Source organism: Alternaria incomplexa (genome assembly GCF_024043165.1).
Source record: "Alternaria incomplexa strain BMP 0042 chromosome Unknown scaffold_26, whole genome shotgun sequence".
NCBI classification, from domain to species: Eukaryota; Fungi; Ascomycota; class Dothideomycetes; order Pleosporales; family Pleosporaceae; genus Alternaria; species Alternaria incomplexa.
Window position 1 is genome coordinate 117,223 of NW_026249875.1, and position 22,753 is coordinate 139,975.

At 52.0% G+C, this 22,753-nt stretch overlaps 7 protein-coding genes across 7 annotated transcripts; 2 read left to right on the plus strand and 5 right to left on the minus strand.

Moving 5' to 3' along the window:
* Nucleotides 1-1,095: 1,095 nt before the first annotated feature.
* Nucleotides 1,096-3,831, minus strand: J4E90_010748 (uncharacterized protein; the record flags this gene model as incomplete). Its single annotated transcript, XM_051440260.1, has 6 exons — nt 1,096-1,201; nt 1,531-1,591; nt 1,672-1,834; nt 1,918-3,241; nt 3,297-3,329; nt 3,389-3,831. 6 exons carry the CDS (start codon nt 3,829-3,831, stop codon nt 1,096-1,098), a joined length of 2,130 nt encoding a protein of 709 aa, XP_051285904.1.
* Nucleotides 3,832-7,768: 3,937 nt separating this feature from the next.
* On the plus strand, nt 7,769-9,507 carry J4E90_010749 (uncharacterized protein; the record flags this gene model as incomplete). The annotated part of the gene is made up of 2 exons (XM_051440261.1): nt 7,769-8,623; nt 8,677-9,507. The coding sequence occupies 2 exons, from the start codon at nt 7,769-7,771 to the stop codon at nt 9,505-9,507; spliced, it is 1,686 nt and encodes a 561-aa protein (XP_051285905.1).
* Nucleotides 9,508-10,213: 706 nt separating this feature from the next.
* J4E90_010750 (uncharacterized protein) lies at nt 10,214-12,664 on the minus strand (the record flags this gene model as incomplete). The annotated part of the gene is made up of 5 exons (XM_051440262.1): nt 10,214-10,950; nt 11,008-11,479; nt 11,623-11,790; nt 11,838-11,943; nt 12,000-12,664. The coding sequence occupies 5 exons, from the start codon at nt 12,662-12,664 to the stop codon at nt 10,214-10,216; spliced, it is 2,148 nt and encodes a 715-aa protein (XP_051285906.1).
* Nucleotides 12,665-13,899: 1,235 nt separating this feature from the next.
* J4E90_010751 (uncharacterized protein) lies at nt 13,900-15,693 on the minus strand (the record flags this gene model as incomplete). The annotated part of the gene is made up of 3 exons (XM_051440263.1): nt 13,900-14,055; nt 14,114-15,564; nt 15,618-15,693. The coding sequence occupies 3 exons, from the start codon at nt 15,691-15,693 to the stop codon at nt 13,900-13,902; spliced, it is 1,683 nt and encodes a 560-aa protein (XP_051285907.1).
* Nucleotides 15,694-16,979: 1,286 nt separating this feature from the next.
* On the plus strand, nt 16,980-17,599 carry J4E90_010752 (uncharacterized protein; the record flags this gene model as incomplete). The annotated part of the gene is made up of 2 exons (XM_051440264.1): nt 16,980-17,184; nt 17,244-17,599. 2 exons carry the CDS (start codon nt 16,980-16,982, stop codon nt 17,597-17,599), a joined length of 561 nt encoding a protein of 186 aa, XP_051285908.1.
* Nucleotides 17,600-17,820: 221 nt separating this feature from the next.
* Nucleotides 17,821-20,050, minus strand: J4E90_010753 (uncharacterized protein; the record flags this gene model as incomplete). The annotated part of the gene is made up of 4 exons (XM_051440265.1): nt 17,821-18,265; nt 18,318-18,905; nt 18,960-19,606; nt 19,655-20,050. The coding sequence occupies 4 exons, from the start codon at nt 20,048-20,050 to the stop codon at nt 17,821-17,823; spliced, it is 2,076 nt and encodes a 691-aa protein (XP_051285909.1).
* A 766-nt stretch (nt 20,051-20,816) lies between these two features.
* J4E90_010754 (uncharacterized protein) lies at nt 20,817-22,468 on the minus strand (the record flags this gene model as incomplete). Its single annotated transcript, XM_051440266.1, has 2 exons — nt 20,817-22,231; nt 22,282-22,468. 2 exons carry the CDS (start codon nt 22,466-22,468, stop codon nt 20,817-20,819), a joined length of 1,602 nt encoding a protein of 533 aa, XP_051285910.1.
* Between the last annotated feature and the right edge of the window lie 285 nt (nt 22,469-22,753).

The following is a 22,753-nucleotide window of genomic DNA, read 5'->3' on the forward strand; positions in this document are numbered from 1 at the left end:
AATCGATACGTTCGTTGGCTGCAGCACGGCACGCGCAGGCGCGCTCGGCCACTGTCCTCTTCAGCCCTTCTGAAACATGCGGCTAACACGTCTTGGACCTCAGCTTCCCTGTCGACCTCTCAAACTTACCACTCGTCCAGAACCGCCATCTCAAATCCCAGTAAAGCCGTCGCAGAGCTAATCCTTCTGCGTCTACAAATAGCGGCTTGCAGCACTGACCGAGGCGTTCCACGAACCCTCCTCTTGTCGCGTCAGGTCTGAGCTCGAGAAGACATGGGGTCGCCAGGACGCATGTCATGTCATGGACCCTCGGCCGTGCAGACTAACAGGAATCCTTGCTCCAGCCTGCATTAACGCGTTTGAGGCTGTCCGCGGACTAACTCCGACGACGGCCTGATTGGGGCTCATTGCTCTGGCCCACACCACACCGTCTATCACGACTGTTTGGTACTCTACTGCACGCGTTACCTGTTGACGATGTACGTTGATGTAAACATGATTAATAGGGGAGGCTGGTCGACGGTAGCCGAAGGGTCTCGAAAGACGTTGACAGAAGCGACGTCGCAAGCGCTGGGCGCCGTTTTGATGAAGTTTCCGGCCTGCGCTGATTGCTCGATAGTATTGCGCCATGTATTGATGGTCACGACTCGCCACCACACACACTTTATCCTGCACGACACCGTTCAGCATAAAGAGTTTGAGAGAATGAGCGCATTACTCGCTGTCTATTCTGCGCGCTCTTTTGGTCCTTCTCGTTTCTCTTTTGCGCATATATGTAATCGCATGCAAGCCCTGCTTCGCCGTCTTACCACCGTAGTCTCATGCCGCATGCCACTTTGGCGATGACATTCGGCGTATGTAGGTGTTTTGGCGCGAGCTGTCTCGACTCGCGACTTTGACGCGGGACTACTGCAGCTAAAATCACGCCGCATGCCATGGCTGCAGTATCGCGCTTCGCTTGCGAACCAAACCATAGCGCTGAGACCATGTCCTCCCCACACCACTCCAACATGTAGTAGCGAACCACAACTCCGACATTGTTTGTTTGGGAGCCCGTGACAGCGCATGTGTTACAGCCTCGCTTGCTTACACCCCTCATCCGCCGTTTTCTTGGTCTACGTAGACGTCTGCCAAGTTCGGATACCTGAGATCGGCGTGGTCTTCTAGATGCTGCATCCAGGCTTTTAGAAACTTGGAGCCCCTGTGAATCAATCAAGTCAGCAACAATGCACGGCGCTGTGGTGTGACGAGCGTATAGAATCCTCCGCCGTATAACAGGGTGCCGAGGGACTGGTCTCGGTGTGGGTGACGAAGGGTTCCTGTGTGACAAAGCAAGGGGGCGTGTCACGGCAGTTTCGAGTTACGCGGGTTTCAGATTTGCTTGTTCGCAAAGACCACGTCCCGACGCCCACGTTCTCGGGTATGACCGAAGTCCGCGACTCCGCGATGACGATGAGGTATCGGCTGTGGGACCAACAAGGAAGGGTAGTGATGCTGGGGACATGAATTGGGAACGAAGAGGGTACGTACTTGCTTATTGTGTCTGAGTCTCCGATCACACAAAGATGTCGCTTTGGGCGTGTCATTGCAACTGCGCCCTTCATTAGCACCTGCAGCCACGTGTTCATGCGTAGATATTGCGGCGAGTCGGTAGAGTAGGAGCTGACGTACCGTTGAGCCGTCTCTTCTCGCCCAAGAAGCCCACCTCATGCTCTGGATTGCTCCGTACTGTGCTGACAATGACGGCTTCCTTCTCGCGGCCTTGGAAGCCATCCACGGATCCTAGTTCGATACCAGGATACGCCTCTTTGAGCATTCCAGCAAGCAATGCGAGCTACCATTGTTAACATCCAACCCCACTATACAAAGTTGACGCGCATTGCACACGCATGATGAGCAGGGTGGAGAGACGCGTACCTGTGCATTGTATGGCGTAACCACCGCGATGTCTTCCGCTTTAACGCCGGCTTTGATCAGATTCGCGACATGCATCTTCACCAACGCTGCTTCTGCCTCATTAGATTTGCTATCGCCAAGACTCATGCCTTTCCCGCCCTTGCCTATCACACCCTCGTCTTCAATCTTCTCAGGAAAGTCACCGCCCTGAGTGTCCCAGAAGACGAGCGGCTCTTGTGTATCTTCAGTTTCTTCGACGTCGTACTTCAAGTCCTTCAGTAGACGATCCTTGACGAAGTCTGCTGCGATAAGTTTCGAATCGTATAGTTCGTCTGATGGAAATCGCATTATCTTCTCATGCATGCGATATTGCGTCGTTAGCATCCGCTTGATCGACGGTCCATGTAGAGAAAGTAGCCTGTCGAAAAGAGTTGTTTCGAGCGTCATGCCGGTAATCAGTTTGCCAGCGGGTTTCTCCGCGCTATCGTCACTCTTGCTGGCTTCCTTCTTGGCCGCTTTCGTTTGTTTCGAGTTGAGAGACTTGATAGTGGGTGGTAATTGGAGGTGGTCGCCGGCCAACACCAGCTTACTTGCCTTGACCCACAATAAAGGCACCCAGCATTGAGCCTCTAAAGCCTGACTGGCCTCATCCACGATGACGACGTCGAACTCTTGACCTTTTAGATGGAAGCCACCCGCGCCATGCAGCGTCGCAAGAACGACCTTACTGCCGGTCACTAGGTTATTTACACATCCTTTTTCTCGCTCTCTGTACTCTTGTCGGAGCTCCTTCAGCTCGGTGTAGATCTGACGGCGCTCTTTGGCGTTGCGTGTCTTACGGATAGAAGATTGTTTGTCATCCATTTCTTTGCGAACGTCCTGGACCAACGCGGCTGCTTCTGACGTGCGTGTGAGAACATCGAGAGAATGATTCAAGACGGACGGTAAGAGGCGTGCTGGGTGTCCGAGGCGCACCATAGGGACCTTGTGAGATGCTAGACGCTCGACAATGTTATCTACGGATATGTTTGATGGCCCGCATACCAGCAAGCGAAGCTTCTGCTTGAGCAATTGGAGGATAAGCTCAATCAGAGTGTGCGTCTTGCCTGTGCCTGGAGGGCCATGGATCAGCGCGACCTCTCGGGACGCTAGCGCGAATCTGATGGCCTCTTGCTGGCTGTCATTGAGGGATGGATCGTTCCACTCGAGCTTATGGAGGGGGTTTGATGGATCGTTCAGGTCTGAAGGTAAGGGCGTAGGCGATGCCTGTCCAAAGAGTACGCGCATGAAGGGTGTGTGCTCTTGGTCCCCAAGCTTCTGTAGCCTATTCATCGTTTGGTTCATCCTATCATATATAAGTTCAGGGAGAGGTTGAAAGGGTGCATTCAGCAAAGACGTACCTCTTGTAGGTGACGTCGTTCGCCAATTTGACTCTATTACATGTATCAGCCTCATTATGCCCGACACAGCCGCCCACAATGTGTAAACTAACATCCATAGCTTGCCGCCAGTAGGCACATCTGCGTCCTCTTTGTCCAGTACAATTTCTACATTCTCCCTGCGTACCCTGAGAACTACGCCCGAGGCGCCTTTCTTCTCGAGCTCCTTCTTTTCCGTCTTCTTCGCGCTCCCGCTGGGCTGGTCTTGAACCGCAACTATATCGCCCACACGTATGCCATGCTCAGGGATGTCTGGCTTCTCGCCTTTAGCCACGACTGCCGAATCTAATCCCAGCTCGACCACGGTCTTGCCACCCAGCCCTGTCCGTATAGAAGATATGTTAAGGTTTAGGATCGCGAGACCGGCGCGTGAGAGGGCGGTAGGCGTGTGTGACGAGAGAAGCGCGTTTGTTTCGGAGAGCTCGGCTTGAAGCTCGGCATCGAGCAGGATGAGCTGCGAGGCGGCGAAGGACGGGATATCTGTAGGGTTCGGCATCGCTACTGGTGGCTGAGTATGTGGATGTGGGGTGGTAAGTTTGCGTCAGAGTTGATCAATTGCTGATCTGAGAAGCTTCGTTGGAATAGCAGAACCTCGCGCTACTTCAAGCAAGTTGGGACATTATACTCGTGTAGTAGTTCGCGCGACGACTTGCTACTGGCCAAGGGCACCGCAATGGCTGTTGTGTATCTGCAGTGCGCGCCGACTGCGAGAATGTTTAGGCCGAGCTGCTATTACGTCATGACTCTAACCCGTTTCGGATCGTCACCAGCAAACTCCACTGGCCGACGCGCAAGGAAGTGAATTTATGCTCAACTCAGAGAAGACTTATTTACGCACCCTTCTGAGCTCTACACCCATTCTCAAGCCTGATTGTTGTACTCGTGAGCAAGTTTGTTTGACTACCTAGGTACTTCAATTTGGTGCATACGCACGAACTCATCGCAAAGCTCAGATTCTACTTGGGTGGCCTTGATTAGCCCAGCTACAGCCCAAAGCTTTCTGATACTACTTAGGTACAAAACGCGCCAGCGAGTGTAACGCAAATTCAGCACCTTACATATCGTTGACATGCCCCATACAGAAGCCAGTGAAGTTATACAACCAGAATTCCGTTTCTTGGGCACCCTTGATGACCAGGCTGGTCTGATTCCGCTTCAGCCACCTTTCATCCAGTTCTTTGTCTGTCGCAACTCCTATCCACCGACTGGGGGGCGGTAATTGCCACCACTGGCTGGAGTCCGCACATGCCAAATTTGTCCCTAAGTCCGCACTGGTGTACAAGCCCGTGGGACTCTTATTCGTTTCTATACTTGCAATAACGATGAGGACCACCATAAGACCCATGAGCAGCACAGTATAGATCCGGTACCATGTACTCGAGATACAGGGTAAAATCGTAGTCGTCGTTTGACCGCGAATGAAGTAGAAGGCGTACAATGCGAGAGAAGCGGTGATAAAGACGAAGTAAAACAATCCGAGCAGGAAAGTCGTTGTAGTGAAAAACGTGTCTCCTAATACTGGGGTGAAGATGAGGAGAGCCAATGTCCAAACACCTCCGAGAAGAAGAAGGAAGAAGGTGCGAAAGAGATGGCTTTTCCAGGATGCTGCGGGAGACTTGAATCCAGCTGTTTCATATGGCGCTGTTATGAGCGGTTCCAATGCTGTCGGTTGTTGATCGGGTTCCATGTCACTGTCCTTTGGCAAGAGAGTCCGGTGCGTCTGCACGATGGTCGTGACGTTCCGCAAGCCACTTCGCTGGTATACAAAGTCCTCTGTTAGCCACGTAGCAGCGCATAATCGCAAAAGACCCAGAATGGCCAACGGGAAGAAGACGGCGTCGATGCCGAATCCTATAGCGACGCCGGGAAGAGCGGCTCCGGACATGGCACCAATGAGTAAATAGAGTGCCGACACGCCTTGAAGTGTTGTGATGACGGTTTTCAATGTTGTCAATGAGGCTACTTCAACGTGGGTGTGCTCTGGCAAACGTAAGCAGTGCGGAGCACAGGCCGTAACCATCTCTTCCTCGCCATTCCATCCGTTCGAGGTCCAGAATATCGCGTTGGTGGCTGCTAAATCATGACGACTCCACTGGACAGCGCGAGTGCGCCGATCGGCTATCGCGGCGTATCTCCAGATTATAGATGTCGGGTTGTAGCTGCACAGCCGATCGTACCACCTAGGGCGTCGATCGGTCAGATACGTTATTGTAGGTGTGCCGGATACAATGTGCTAAAGCACAAGTTCCATCAGTACTTCATCTTCATGCAGGAGCATAGTCCAGGTTGAACTTACCGCGATCAATGGGGTAAGACACAAAGTGAATAAGGAGACCCACTCGGTAAAACTAACACATTGGCTGTTGTAGCGGATGGGCTCAACCTCGATGTTGAAATACGGCATTGGAAATGATGCGGCCGAGACATTCACGCAGGAGAATTCGCTAGGGATGACTGAATCTGTTCTTTAGGCCCCCGATGACCGGGAAATTAGGTACGCACGTAAGCACGCACAGTGACACCTACCACCGCGTAATATCGGATGCATGTAAGCGCTGGTTATATGTACCATCCCTCGTGGGACCATGACTTCGCTCTGTTTGACCTCAAACCTTGAATGTATCTCGATATGGACACAAAGCTATATCCATAGATGTGCCAAGAAACTACCCAGCGAGAGGTTTGCGTCCGTAGCGAAGTATCATGTGTCGCCTCAGCAGATAGCTACCAAGAGAGACAGTGGCAGCGCTCATTCTTGATACCGTATACGTAGCTCAGACGTCGGAAGTAGGTGTGCTCCATCGCAGCAGTTTGAGATCGTGTTCCTCTGCCATCTTTTAGATGAGGCCAAAATGATGGAACAGTCCTAGTGGCTGTTTTGATGCTGGTTACGTGTTCTGTGCGACTGAAAATGAGTACCGGCCTGTTTATATCGTTTTGATCGCAAGTCCAGATAGCTCATAGCAAATCCGACAGTCGTGATGAAAATTGAAGTGTTAGTGTTGCATTGGGACCAAGCCTCGATTGAGTCGGAGATAACGCTTAGTAATCCCGCACTGGCCCCAAAGCTTGGAAATCTGAGGTACTCTCGCGTGCCTCGCATCTGAGCTTTGTACACGGATGCGACTCCCAACATGCGGACTCGCATTGTTGAGAAATTCGACAGCATTATTCTTTCCCTGTATTCCTTTGCATCCGATCCCACTGAGTCTGTGGGGCGTATGGCCACGTCATAGCAGCCTTCCAAGCTTGTTTGCCTTTATCACACGAGCTCAGCGAGCGCGCCCATACCGAATGCACAGTAAATTTCATTCCAAGATTTGTCAAAGCTTTCGATACGGATGAATACGCTCCGCTAGCATCAACTACCGTTACCGGCTCCACGCCCATCAGCCATCGGAGTGCACCCGGGCGTTGGCGCGGTGCGCTGAGTTCTCGAAACCTCTCAGAGTCTTCTCACATGCAATTTGAGTTTGCGTAAGTTTGTGGCGCCTCTCTACTACCGAGGCGTCAGCCTTGCCCGCAAGTAAGGCGCTGAACACCAATATATCGAGCGATGGATTCGCCGAGATCGTGGGGAGACCCATCGCGATACCCCGCCTTTTGTCCACGCGGGGCGAAGTAGTTACCCCTTGAAAGGTAGCATCTCCGTCATCAGATTACAAGCCAACGGTTTATGGCTGGTTCCCGAACGTGTTAACAACGATGGCGATTCAGTCGATACACCCACCCACAGACCGGGAGAATGCATCCGTTTGCGGTCCGGCAGTCAATGCCACTCTTGGCGTCGATATCCTACCTTGCACGTCCCTCCACTACACATCTCATAGTCGGTGCACTCAGGTTAGTCGCGTTTTGTCGAAAGCGCAAACAGAGAACGTTCCGAGGACGGCTTGTGTAAAGACTGATGTGGCGCAAAACCATAAACTCTGGATTACTACTCGTCCGCTAGATGCGCCGACACCTCATGACCAGCTGCCTAGACAATACGCGCCGGAAGCTATCTACCAACGATCCAAGCCTATTGTGGCTCTTTCCCCTGGCTGACGCTCTGAAGTGCGAGTTCGGATAGGTCAGCGCACGATGTTCTTCATGCACCGTGTCACCTCACAAGGCTGTCAGACCCCACTTCCATCAAAATGAGAGCGATCTGCAACCCAAAATTCCGGGAGGATGCTATTGAAGCATGGGTGTATCTGCAGCCACGGCGGCCTTTGAGCTTACGTTGAGTCTTTCCAAATCGCTCTTCGTCCGGACGCAATAGACTTCGACATTGTCCGAGGCTCGTTGTGAAGCGTAGTCTCTGGCTTGTGACATCTATTCCACCGGGCGAGTTAAGTATCGTGCGTTGCACAGCGATGGTAGAAGCATTCACTAGAAGCAAGAACTTCATTTGATTCGACAACCACGAGTCGAACGCACAACTACTCACTATGAAGCTGGCAACCCTTCTTTCGTTGCTTCCATTGGCTCTAGCAGTCCCAGCTCCGCTGGAAAAACGAGCAAACCCTACCGTCGTTGCTCCCTCGCCTCAAGCCACGGTTGCTGGCATCAACGTATTGGGTGTTGAGTCCTTCAAAGGCATACCATACGCACAGCCTCCGATCGATCAGCTACGACTAAAGCCACCTCAGCCCATAACTTCCTCCCTGGGAAAGGTCGACGGAACCGGCATTCCAAAAGCATGCCCACAGTTTTTCTTCAGCATAGATGAGAGGAATATCCCCACCAACGTCTTAGGCACTATCCTAAACCTACCACTTCTTCAGACCGTCACAAATGCTGGAGAAGACTGCCTTACTATCAACGTACAGCGCCCCGCTGGTACCAAAGCTGGCGACAAACTTCCGGTACTATTCTGGATCTTTGGTGGCGGTTTCGAACTTGGATCTACTGCAATGTACGATGGAACAAGCCTTGTAGCCGAATCAGTCGCTCAAGGCAAGCCCATCGTATTTGTTGCGGTCAACTATCGCGTGGGCGGATTTGGCTTCATGCCTGGGAAAGAGGTATTAGCCGATGGCTCCGCCAATCTAGGGCTACTAGACCAACGATTGGGCTTGGAATGGGTTGCTGACAACATTGCCGCATTCGGAGGAGACCCTGAGAAGGTTACGATCTGGGGGGAGAGTGCAGGTGCCATCTCTGTGTTGGATCAGATGATGCTTTACGATGGCGACAACAACTACAATGGCAAGCCGCTATTCAGAGCTGGCATCATGAACTCAGGTTCGATAGTTCCAGCTGATCCCGTTGACTGCCCCAAAGGTCAAGCCATTTACGACAGGGTATGTGTTCAATCCTACTCGTTGCTGCTAAGCACAATGCTAACTACTTGCAGGTCGTTGAAGCAGCTGGATGTGCCAGCTCTGCCGATACCTTGGCGTGTCTCCGCACAGTGCCGTACACCAAGTTCCTCAATGCCGCCAATACTGTCCCGGGTATCTTGGGCTACTTCACGGTCAATCTTTCCTACCTCCCTCGCCCTGATGGAAGGGCCCTCTCGGATTCTCCCGATGCCCTTGTCAAAGCTGGAAAGTACGCCAAAGTACCTTTCATCGTTGGTGACCAAGAAGACGAGGGTACTCTCTTTGGTCTCTTCACTTCGAATTTAACTACGACCAAAGAAGTAACGACCTATCTCTCAACCATCTTCTTCCAGAATGCTTCACCAGCGCAAGTCGAACAGCTAGTAGGCAGCTACCAAACTATCACCGAGGACGGCTCGCCCTTCCGCACCGGCCTGCTCAACAACTTCTACCCGCAATTCAAGCGCGTCTCCGCTATTCTCGGCGACGTCACCTTCACCCTCACGCGTCGCCTCTTCTTGGAAGTCACCGGTCAAGTCGCACCCGATGTACCATCCTGGTCCTATCTCGCGACATACGATTTCGGTACACCCATTCTAGGAACATTCCATGGCTCCGACATCCTGCAAGTTTTCAATGGCATCTTGCCCAACAATGCCGCGAAGACTATTAGAGGTTACTACTACTCATTCGTCTACAACTTGGACCCCAATGAGGGCAACACTTTTATGGACTGGCCGAAGTGGAGTGGGGGCAGGAAGCTGATCAACTTTGGAGCGAATAAGAACAGCTATCTCGATGACGACTTTAGGGGTGATACACACGACTTCTTGGCGCAAAACGTAGCGAGTTTGAGGGTCTGATCTCGATGATCTACATAGCACCTGACCTGCATGAATCCTTCGAAGTTGGGCATAGCAGCAAAAAGAAAAATGAACAAAGTTTTACTCAATCACCCCTTTCGCTCCCATGACCCACCACTGATGGTTTGTTGTGAGCCGCATGACTCAACTACGTTGCTATCCCCATTGTTTTTTCACAGGCCGCAAACCGCCAAGTGCGTTTTCAGGCTTTTCGCCAATCTTTCCTTCGCAAATCTCGAACACATCTCACTGCAGAATGACGATCATGGTCCCATTGATGGGCGGAGATACCACGGGTTTACTATGGAAATTGCACGGACGTTCTATGGATCCAGCTCTGAGAGCCGTGCACACGCGTCACCTTCTCACAGCATCGCGTTGAACGGAGCAGCCACGCGTACGAAGATACCGAGTGGATTCCACTGACGGCGTAATGGGTTTTCTTCGCACCGGCTTATCAAACCCATGCCAAAGGTATATGTGAATATGAAGTTGATCTCGAAGTTTCTAGGCTTATCGGCACACAAGCAACGCTTTGACGTACGTGTTGTATTCAGCAAGAACATAGAGCTAATAGATGTCGCAAACAAAAGCGAGCGTGACTGAGGATCAGGTACCGAGAAGGAAAAGACCTTACCAAACAAATCAGCGAAAGAAATACCGAGGAAAGCTGTTTAGCATCTCTCTACCGCATCGTTGGCGATAGCTACCAGTCACACGTAACGACGGCATGACGATAGATGCCCATCATGGAATCTGAACAGCCCTCAGCTCCACTCTTATATCTCACCTCCTCCGCTTTACACTTGATCTCTCGGTCCTTGGGCAAAGCGGGTTCGCCTTGCTTTGTAGGTGGTGCATCCCAATCTTGGCACCAAAGAGATCCAGGATTGGTTCCATCGTTGAGATAATCGCAACTACTGCTGTCGATGAGGTTGCCCAGTTCGTACGTACCAGCAGGCCAAGGTGGGTTATCGACATTGCCTTCTGCTGGTACAGTTTTCATGGCTTCCGTGTCAAGACGACATTCGGAGGACTCGCCGTAATCGCTGTTGAAGAACAACCAGGTGTTCTCGTTCGAGATCTCATCGATGTAGTTTTGGAAAATGATAGAAAGCGCTTTGTTCTTGCGGGACGGTGTTGCCGAAGGCACAGGGCTCGGTGAAGTTGGACTCGAGTCGTTCGGGCTTTCGTCGTCGTCGTCGTCGTCGTCGTCGTCGTCGTCGTCGTCGTCGTCGTCGTCGTCGTGCCCATGGGCGGCCTCGTCTGCCCCGTTCCAGATTACACGGATACCGCTGCCAGGAGCCCGTTCCCAACTCGATTTGTCACTGGTCACATAGTCTCGGATAGCTTTGACGCGCTCCACACCAGTCTTGGTATCGTCCCAAGGCTTATTTGAATAGGACAAGTATGTGGCTATGAGACCTGCTACCTGAGGTGCAGCTACATTGAAGTCAACTGTCAGTTCCGAGTGCGAGCCTGCAGAAGAGGTCTACTCACCTAGCGAGGTGCCACTTGCAGTTGCCTTGATCTTGTCCTCCTTGTTCTGGCATTCGATGTCGACGCCCGGCGCATAGATCGTGACGAGTGGACCACCCTGTGAGAAAGCGGCTCGCTTGCCCTCCCAGTCTGAAGCTCCGACGATGATCAGTGGAATATCGTCATCTTGGAGAGTCATTGGAATCTGATCAACATCTCCACGATTCGGTTTCTCGGCATCGTTACCTGCGGCCATCACAAAAGGTACACCAAGTTTGGAAAGCTCGCGCAGATCGTTTCCGTAGAGTAGCTGCATCCTCTCGTCATTCTTAGCTGCCTCGGGTGTGATTCCGCCTTGGCCGATGGCCAAAGACGTGATCACGACACTTCGAGAAGCTCGTCCTTCGTGGGCTTTGATGTCTCTCAGGATCAGCCACATGCCGTTCTCCCAGTCGCCGGTCTTTGGATAGAGCTTTGTTGAAACCAAGGACGCCTAGAAGAGTTCGCGCGATGTCAGCCGACTGTTTCGCATGTATGATCGACAGCAGATCGATGAGTCCTGCGACAAAGAAGCCCAAGACCCAACCTTGGAATGCCAAGTGAATATGACGAAGCCATACTTTTGCGAAAACATACCTCTTTCGCGAGTCCATATTTCTTGCCAACAGCTTTCGAAGCAACTCGAGTCCCGTGTGATGGCTTTTCAACATTGTCATCTGTTTCTGGACTTTGACCCGCTGCAATAGATGAGCTGGACTGGAGAACGCGGTCGTTGTCTGTCTTAAATTCTCGGTCTTCATCCTTCTGCAACGAAACAGTTAGCGATGCAAAGCAGTTGGACTCAAACTTACGTTGATAACCTTGATCTGAATGCCCAAGTCGATCAAATAGACGAATACATCCTCGCCTGGATGCTCGGGGTACACAAAATCGACATGTGTACTTATGTCCATGCCTCTAGTTGGTACACAATTAGCTAGCTGACAGATCATGTGGTGATATATCATACGTACTCATATTGACTGTCCACCACGAGGGCTTCGTCTGCGGTATCCTGGATCATCCACTTCAAATCTCTCGGCACAAGCTTTTCTCTTCGCTCGACGACTTCAGGTCCTTCGCGCATTACGGAAGACGAAAAATCGGATGGTAGAGCCCGTAGAGATCGTATGGGAAGGTCCTCCAACATACCGAAAGTATCTTCGTGATTCTCCACCTCAAGTCTTGCCTCTTCAGTCAGGGTCACATTCCCGTATCCAAGTATCTTGTCATCAGGTCCAATCTGATATATCCAGCCACCATCCGCCACCTTGGATTTCAAGAAGTCATGGTACTGCTTGATGTCCACACCGGCTTTTGCCAGAGCTATCCAGTCCTTGACGTCTCGACGGGAGATGGTGTGTTCTTGCGCATTCCGTGGAGCTTCGTGGCTAGCACTATCGCCTACGTTGTCATCAACGGCAGTGCTATTGTGATCTTCCGGCTCGTGTCGAGGTAAGTGGTCGCTAGCCAGTGCGGGAGTTGCGGAGGTGTCGGTTCGTTGCTCGACGGGAGAGATGTCTTCCCTTCGCTCAAACCCAGCATTATTCTGAGTGTCTCTAGTCGTGGGGTCAGCTAGATACGACGGAACAAATGCTTGCACGGTGCAGAGCAGAAGGCACAGATAAAGAATGCGCATTGTGGTCACGCGAGAAGAGATTCGGGAAAGTAAAAGAAAAGATAGGAAGTGATGTCGGATTCTTGGATGAATGGTATAAGAAATGGTGCAAGTAATGGCGATGTAGTTTGGCCAAACTGGGGATTGTCAAATTTCTTTATACCCAATGTCAGAAGGACCCTCAGCACCAGCGACTTAGGTTTTGCGTCCGAATTTGCGTAATGATGCAAGCAGCGCCCTCATGCTGTTGAGCGGCGTGAGTTCACCAGGGCCTACTGTCTTGAACCGAAACGCCTGTCGTGCAACTATTCACATATGGCATGCCATGGAGTTTACATCCGGCGTGATTCTCAACCATGCAAGGTTCCATTGGAGTGCGGGTAGGCCATTACGGAGACCATCAACTGTGCCAGTTCCGGGGCAGGCACACATATCCATGGAGCTGTTTGATCGGCCTGTAGATGCTTCGATAATCGGGGCGAAAAGTTGCGGCACCGTAATGTTTGACACAGCAGGCAGCAGTTCATAGAAGGGGCCAAATCTCGAGACGAGGCCATGATGTCGTCGGCAAGGTGATGCAGCATGAGTGGAGTTTAGTGGTAGTACAGCGGCCCCAGCATCTTAATAATTGACAAAGAGGCATAGTAAAAAGAAGGACTATGAAACATGAGATGACCAGAGTTGAGACGCACGTCTACGTACTTGTTGGGGGGATTCGCCATGATGGGGCAGCGTGTGGGAAGAATGACGTCGCGGAATGATTTAGAGACGACACGAGAGATGCGGCTTAGCGGCGCGTCGCTAACTAACTCAAAGTCGATTCGTGGTGATGAGGATGTTGGTAAGACGGCAGCGCGGGGCTAAGGTGACGAAGTTCGGCTGATGACGGATGACGTATGTTAGAGAGCTGTGCCACAAGATATTGCAGGTACGCGCTTCCCGCTGTAGATCGAATGCTTCGATTAGATTAAATAGAACTTCGAGGGGAGCGCCACCAGCATATGACAGTTGGGTAGATACGATCATGACACAGTGTCGGCGTTTAAGCGGGGGCCAGCCTCGCATCGAATGATGGCGCAGGCGATGATGGATGGAAGCGAAACGGAGGTAAAAAATGCCGTCACTGGTACGCGCGAGTATGCATCAAGAGGCTGAAACACTGGATGAATCTTGTGTGTATTATAAGTGCCAAAAAGCTAGACTCGCATGGAAGGTGAGCCCGAGGACTCAACCACGTGACAGAATGACACTACACCTCATACACCAGAGTCATCTTGCAGGATACCAACAGACCCGCTATGAGCCTTCCAACTATCGCACTGGCTCTCCAAGGCATCTTTGTCGGTTATCCCTGCGATCTTGTCGTACTGCTCGACGAACTGCATGGCGAAGCCCTCGGATGTGTGCCAGCCCTGTGTGAATGTTAGTAAAGTGATACAAGTGCGGGCGAATGAAAATGGGAACACTAACAATATGGCAGTGCATCAGCCATGCGCCTGGGTTATCAGTCTCGAAAGCGATGACAAGGTAGCCCGATGCTGGCAGCATCGCGGTGTCGCGGCGCGGCGGGTTGTCGAGCTTGAGAGCAACGTCATCGGTGTACTCTCCGGTACCCTGAGCGATGACGAAGAAGTCATGGCCGTGCAAATGGATGGGATGAGGTACTCCAATGTTGGTGCTGATGACTACGTAGACGAACTCGTTCTCGCGTGGTAGGTGGAAGACGGCGTTGGAGGCCTCGAAGGTCCGTTCTTCGCGCATAACTTGCATGAGCGTGGGGTCGTCCCAGTACACAACCATGGATGTGCTGTTGAGAGCCCATTTGAACACGTTCTCGTCGTTGCGGCCGACAGAGACAGGCTCATCGGCTGTGGACGATGTTGCCCCGACGGTCTTGGGAATATGCGGTACGAGGTTTTCGGTCTCGTCGGAACAGCTGTCTTCGTAGTCGTATGCGGAAGTGCTTGGCGTTCCAGCTGAGCCACCATAGTAGACTATACCGCGAATGTTGTCTTCGTTGTCGTTCTCGGAGCATGCGGACTGCGGAATCGCGCGCATCCAGAAATTATCGGCCACGTCTCCCTGATCAGCTGTTACGATAACGTCGTATCGTTGACCCATACCGATGCTGACAATGGTAGCTTCATAAGGTTCGATAGGTACAAGATCGGATGCAATGACAGTCATGGTGTGGTTGTCGATCATGAACTTCCAGTGGGTATCGACAGCGGCATTGACGAGGCGGATACGATAAGAAGTTCCAGCTTCGAAGGAGACGTTGTAACGATGGCCGCCGTCTCCAAAGGTGTTGGTACCGTTGATCAGACCATTGTCCAGGACTGGCGGGCCATCCGTCTCGGCAGAGAGGTAGAGTTCATCAACCGTTTGGTGATCCCAGTCGTTAAGGAAGAGCATACCCAAGTCCTCGTCGTAGTTTGCCGTGGCAGGTCCATTGATGACAATACCGCCAAAGACACCCTGCCAAGCCTGAAGCGCAAAGTGCGAGTGATACCAAGTTGAACCGTGCTGAGTAGCCCTCCAGGTGTAAGTCATTGACTCGCCTGGTGCCGTTGGGCATTGTGTAATGGAGCTCACACCATCCTGATCGTTGGTGTTCTTCTGCCAAAGACCGTGAAAGTGTATGCTCGTGCCGTTCATGGATGTTGTAAGGGAATTGGTGACATGGACAACGACCATATCGCCCCAGTCTGCGATGAGCGTCGGTCCGGGTATCGAGCCATTGATGGCCATCGCTGTTCGAGAAACGCCATCAGGCGCTACAATAACATCGGTGAGTTCGAGCCAGTACTCGCGGGTCACGCCAGTGTCTGGAATCTCGATGGACGCGTCGGTATCGATGGAGTGATCACACCACTCCGAGCGTGTGGAAGCAGTGTTGCCATCGCATGCTCTTCTCGGCACTGGAAATGGGTTAGCTAACGTTGCCTCTACATGAGAATGAGGTGCAACTTACTCAAGATCGTAACGAAAGGCGAAGAGGCCGCAAAGCCAGTCAAGGCCGCAAGACCGAAAGCGCCTCGTAACAACATGATGTGGATGTCTGAGAGGTATTTGGTACTCGAAAAAAGATGATATGTAGAGCCAACGAGCAATGATCGCGCAACGAGTGGAAGTGAGGACTAAAGCGAATGACAAGATACGAAAGACTCTAGAAAGAAGCTCCCAAAGAGTGATCTGAGCTCAGTCAAACGAATGTAAAGACAAGCTGATGTTTTCCCACAACAACAAGTCTTCGCTTCCTTTATATCGCCCTTGCATCCTACCTTCATAGCCTGTCTTATCCGAGGAATCTATTAGGGGCACAACCTGTGCAGTCTTCAACGACTCAAGGACGTCATGATAAAATCGAAACTTTCGCTCGTACTCTTCTTTCGTTCTCCTCCGTAGATAGTCTCATTGTTTATCGTGGGTCAAGACTACCCTGATCCCTACTCCAAACTCCAGACGCCCCTTAGGGCATCACTTGGCGTAGGTACGCCGGCTGCTCGGTGATCTGCTAGCGGTATTGTGCATCTAAAAACGGCCGTGGGGTTACTGAGTAGGAAGCACAAAGTTTACCAGCGCATCAGGTGAGCCCCCACTCGATCGGTGCCATTCCGCCGCATCTGCCCATGGCATTATCGATTGTTGAGAAATCTTCGCGCATTGTCGGAGTTTGCTGACTCGGAATCGGAGGAAGGAAGCGCCGCGGAAGGGCCGTCCATGATGACAGGTCGACGCGCCGTTGTTGCTGGATTGTGCCAGGTACTCAGTGGGGTGAGGTACATGAAGTCGAATAGACAAACTCTTCGAATATCCACTAAAAAACGGGTAGAATCTGCGTTTGAACGGTTCGATCGGTACCTAGACAGATACGCGACAGTGGAGACGACAAGCATTCTCTAGCTTGAGCTTGGCAGAGCCAAAAATAAAACCCGCTCCGACTCGCACTACGTATCGCATCTGTGCTTTGAGTGGCTGAGGTTACGCGACGCCTGAGCATTGAAACAAGTGAAGTCAGGCAGCATGCAACCATCGATAGCGCAGTTCGCACTGTACGAGGGCGGGTCTTCGTAGCCCTGGAGCCCTTCGGAGGCCTCCCAATGTAGTATACCAAGAGATATGGTTTTCACTCGAGGCGTCATGAGTATACGTGGAGACGTCGTAGCGCATCTGAGTCGCTCAGGGGACTGTAGAGGTAGAAACTGACTCAGCCGATGTATCGAGTGTAATAAGGACATTGGAACTGCTGATTGTCAGCTGTTGCAACCATTCTTTACACGCTCGCTGCATTTCTGACGCTCTTTTCATATCCCTCAACGTCCACTCTTTCATCATGTATGCCACCATGCGTAGCGTGCTTTTAGCTCTGCTTCCGCTTGCGGTCTTTGGTGCCCGCAAGCGTGATGTCGCTTCCACGCCCTTCCAGCTGTATGCATACAGTGAACACATTGGTGGCTTGCCACTCTTCTATGCCGATGGTCTTGCATACCTGGGAGAGCCCGCTCTTTCCAACAGTACCGATGCTGCCGTCGTAACCTGTCAGTTAGGCTTCTTTGAGCCATCGCGTACCCAAGTTCATCCCAACTAACAGACATAGTCACAATCGATGCCAACAAACACTTCATTGGAAACCCCAACGCTACCACCGCTACCGGTGAGCCCACCTGGTCAAACACAGCTCTCTTCATTCCTTCGTCATCATCGGTCGACAGGCGCGTGGGCTTTCTCCCACCCAACAACGGCACTGGCAACACCACGACACAAACATCGGGTTTCGCATTCTACGGTTCCACGGTGATGTTGTATGGTGAAGATGGTACGGTTGCCACGTCATTCTACGGCATGAAGGCTGAGAACGGCCTGTATGAGTTGCATTGGAATGACACGGAAGGCAAGGTGCCTTTGACACTTCGGAGCATGGCGCCTAGCAGTGAAGCGTCGAAGCGACGCTGAAGAGATGTTGTTGCGATCTGGAAGGCTCTCGCAGAGTTGTCGTTCCAAGAGGCGTTAGGCAGAGAAGCTATGGGTAGTAGTAATTCTATATCAGCGGACTACAAATGTGATCAGTCATACACCAGTCTGCAACTCCAGGGCTGATACTTTACATCGTCATTCTGCTTCGCTCCACTCGCAAGTTGCCAACAACCAAGTTCTCATCAAGTTCTGCTAGCGGCTTAATGCTCACAGAAGCTGTAAGTCGCCCTCTGCCATCCTTTCTCTGCGGTCTGGACAAACGCGCCCCTTTCCTGCATAAGCTTTTCGCGATGCTCACTTGCCTCTTGAAAACCCATAGGAAGGGAGTGCTTGGCTTCTTCGAAGTATTCGCGCACGTAGGCCATGAGCTCTTCAGGCAGTCGACCTTCCGTAGTGACAGAAGGACTTGCGAGTCCCTTCTCGGCTAGCAGATTGATGAGGTCTGGGGGGAACTTCGACAACGCTTCTTGGCGCGTCTTGTCGCTTGGTCCAAGTAGCGAGTCGACGTACCAGTCCATTTGTTGAGGCGGAATATTCGCCGTAGAGATGATGCGCTTCGTCGGATCGACAAGCCAAAGTGCAATAAAGCGACGATGGCCGGGCTTTGTAGGATCGATGAGACTAAAAGGAGAAACACGATGTTGACTAACATACGTTAGCCCAAGGCAGTGTCCGAACAGAATCTTGACCGACTTACAAGACATTGGAGAAAGCTAGCAGCCGACCCTCACGCGTTTGTACGTTCCCATAATTCTGCAAACATGGCGAATTCCCACACCCAAAGCCAGTGCCGTACACGTGCTCCATCCAGTGATAACAGTCTTGTCCAACGTCGAAACCCTCGTCATCCTGTAGGTAAGCAGACGTCTGCATGCGGAATGAGAGGCTGTTGTCAGTGATGTTATCACTGTCCAGGTAGTACAGGGCAGTTGCGCAGATGTTTTCGTTCATCTGCCCCTCGATGTGCCATCCACCCACAGGAAAGTCCGGCTTCTCGGGCGTGAGTTCAATCGAGGCCATCTTGACAATGATCTGAAGTCCCGTATCGCAAAATCTATCAGCAAGACGCTTGCCTGGTTGGGGTGCGTAGGATACGTCGTTGAAGGGAATTGGTATGATACGAGGTTTGCGGACGATCTTCCACTTGGCCTCCAGCAACCCTTCTTGGCGATCCTCATCGTTGTCGTAGTAATCCTCGTACCCTTCTTCCTCCAGGTCTTCTTCGCTGGCTTCCACATCACCACACTCTTCTTTATTGGGCGTCCAATTCTCTTCGTTCTCGTCACTACGCAACGGGACATTAGCAGCTGCAAAATTCGAAGACATTACTTTGACTTACTCAGGATTCTCGGGTTTACCGGTGCGAGTTTCCATACGACCGGCCCCTTCAAACTTGTGATAGCCGACTGCAAACCGCAAACACTGATCCCACATGGGTATGGATGTTTCGACCAGCTTTTCGATGGTACGATATATGTCGGGATATCTCGTAGGGTGAAGATTGTTGATGTAGCTGGTAAACTTGACAGACCCATCATCCTGGAAAGCCACATTGGCCGGCAACCATTGGTATTGATTGGACCAGTACTCCGGCGGGATGCTGCTGCCTCCAACGCTATAATCATGTCGGTTTTGCGCTGTAGTCGTTTCGAGCCCCTGCTGGGGAACGACCTCGCCCTTGCCAGCCCAGCGCTCTACAGCGTCCGTCACACCAACCTGCTCCTCACGAAAGCCAGAACTGCGCCCATATACCAATGGGTACATAGACGGGTGTACCAGATCCTGCACCATACTATTCGAGTTGGGATGCCAATCAGGAGATGCAGCGTGGTCCGACTTGAGCTGGTCAAAAGCTTTGCGAAGCTTGGCGTGTAGCTCGCTTGTAACGAGCGTGTCAGACTTGGCTACGGAAGCGCTCGCGTCGAGAGAAGGTATGATGCCCGATTGTTCGAAATATTTGGCTTTGCTGCGAAGCTCTTGAACACACTGCATAGCGTTAGTGATGAAGACTATTTAAAAGCAATAGTAACGTACGGTATCGAATGTACCTTCATCCAAGATATTCTCGAGTATGCAAGACTGCCTGTCGTCATGAAGCTCGAGCCGGTCATCGTCGTGGGTCCAATACTGGCTCTTCGCAGCGGTAGCCAGGTGCCAAAAGTGTTGGTCAGGAATGGCGAGGGCCTCATTACGCCACTTGGCAACGATTTCATCATCAAAGACCTTCTGATGCCAGTCGGGCTTGTCGGTGAGTTTTTCCAAAACATCCATCACGGCAAGCTCTCGCACAGGGATGATCTCTGATTCGCTTCCATAGGCATTGTGGTGGGAGCCGATCGGATAGAAGCCGTAGTTGCTCCATTCCCAATTGCGAAGAGGTAGTCCGAATCCAGGATATTCGTTCATGGGTTTGCCAGAAGTCCCAGTCATTGTTGTCTTTGAGCGAGTGGAGAGTTGTGATCTTATGAAATCCGTGTTGATGCTGCGCTGAAACGGGGCGTGAATCCTCATTGCTTTATACAAGTGAAGATTAATGGCCATATCGCAGGACCGCCAAGTTTTTGATGCACTAGCGCAGGCAACTTCGTGCTGCCTGAGCTGTTAGAGCGAAATAGAGCGAGATGGGGTCTTTGGCGTATTGGAGGCCTAGCCTTTACCCGTCGAGGATGCGCCACTGACAGGCACAGGACTCCACGAGAGGGGATCCACGTCTCGTGGCATCGATGCGTTGCGACGATGTTGTTCGGTTGAGCAACATGGCATCAATGCAGACATGTCGTCTAGCTTGGGTGCAGGATGGAACAAGAAGCTGATGTCTGCGAGTCGATCGTGGAGAGTTCGCGGCACTGTCGCGTCACGCGTTCCGAGGTCTGTGCGTTTTCGGCCCTACAGGGGCACTCAAATGTCTTGGCGCCGCCGCAAAATGTCTGTCACATGCAGCACACCTACTTCTGGCTTTTCTATCGAAGACCTTCGCGATACAGCCATCGTCTGCGCCCCTCATCACTCTTTCTGGAAGGTTCAACGAAATATTTTATCGCAGGCACCAATGTACTGAGGGCAGTATACAACAGAATGGATCACGCATAAGACAAAAGCAAGTTCGCACCACTACCTGGCTATTACTATCTCTATAGAAGGACGCCACCACCACGGCCAAGCACATCGGTACAGTATGTATCGAGGACCAGATTGCTCAGTCGTGCTTAGTGTATACCTTCACATACTTCACATGCTCATTGCCCTCGGCATCCTCATAGCGCTGACTGACGATCTTGTATCCTCCGAGCTTTGGCCAAATCTTCGTCCAGCAGAGCCAGTAGAATCCACCTAGTAGCAGAACGCTGACACCAACAACCGGGAATACGTAATATGGGTAGCCATCCGCGTTCCAATCGCCATCCGGAGGAATGAAGGGGACCAGTGCGAGGAAAATGTTTGCAGCCAGGTAAAGAACGGCAATGGGGAGATAGGTGTGCCATGGCGACTCCCAGCGTTCGCGCTTGGAGTAGTGTAGGTAAATGAGACCGGCAGTGACGAAGCCGTTGATCCAAGCGCCGGGGTAGGTGTACAGATCGGTGATGAAATTGTACGCAGGACCAGCAGGGGGCGCAAGCAGTACGATGACTGTAATCAGCCAATGCAAGAACAAGGCTGTCGCCGGCGAATTGAATGGCTTGTTCGACGCCCAGAATCTGCTCCACGGAAGTAGACCCTCTTTTGCAAACTCCTGGTTGAGGCGTGAATGGGCAAAACTGACGGCGAGTACGTTGCCTAGATTGCTGAGGGCAACAAAAGCGGGAAGACTGCGCGCTCCAGCGCTATTACCAAAAACGTTGCGGAAGAACAGGCCAGCCACAATTACCTCACTCTTCGCAAGATCGGACTTGGGGATGGCAGCGAAGTAAGCCACGTTCGCGAGGACGTACAAGATAGTAGTTCCGCCGATTGCCAGGGGTGCAGACCAAGCCAGGGTTTTCTTCGGGTTCCGAATCTCGCCCAACACATAGTTGGCATTTTCCCAGCCTTTGTAGGAGTAAATGATGCGCAACAGAGCTTGGCAGTAAGCATAGGCGCCGCCGCCACCATAGCCATCACCGACTTCCAGCGCGAAGGCGTTGTCGAAGTTGTGCGGCTGTTCGATCTTCAGATGACCAGCCAAAGCAGCAAAGCCAGAGAAGACGATGAAGAGTAGGATGAAAACCTTGAACACGCCGAGAATGCTGAAGAGGCGTATGCCCCATTTCGGTAACGTGGCATGGAGCACAACCGAGAAAGTGACACAAGCAACGGCTATGCCACGCGCCGCCCAGCCATCGGGTGCTTCCGAACCAGCTGCGAACAGTACGTAGCGACCGAAAGCGAGCGAGTTACCGGAAGAGAATCCGAGCAACAACATCTGCGCAGCAAGAACGCATGTCGCAACGTATTTAGGGTGACGGTAGACGCGCTCCAGATAGTTCTTCTCGCCGCCTGAACGTGGGATTGCGAGACCGAATTCCAGAAACACGGATAGCCCACAGAATGTGAGAATGCCGCCAATGATCCACAGGAAGAGTGACACGCCGACCGACCCTGTTGCTGCAAAGATACCAGAAGGAGTCGAGAAGACTGCAGCAAGTAAGCAGCCATTCGAGCGTATGAGCATGAAGAGTACGTACTACCAGTGCCGATCATCTTATTCAGGATGACAAAGACTGTGGCCGTGTAGCCCAGCTTCTGGGAATCGTCGTAAACATAGGCATTGTCTTCCTGTACGCTGCCATCTTCGTAGACCGGTGGGGAAGGCGAGGTTTCATCGTTGGTGTAACGCGCGACCTTTGCGTCGTCGTCAGCGATCGCGGCCATACTTGGGCTTTGCTAGGAGCACCAGTGGTACCAATAGCTCGCGTCTAGTTCGTGATCAGAATACAGCCGAAGCGATCGCTACGAATGGTTTGCGCAGAAGATAGACGGTTACGCGGTGGCCGGGATCTTGTAGGGTCATATAGCCGTCTGTAATGGCGCGATAACATGGTTGTAGCATGCCACGCGAATTAAATTGCGAATGCACTCCTTCCATGTCGCGATCAGCAAGCGCTGCAACATTGCGAGGCTTGAGTTGCTTGTGGTGTCCAAAGCTGGTCGCTCCCA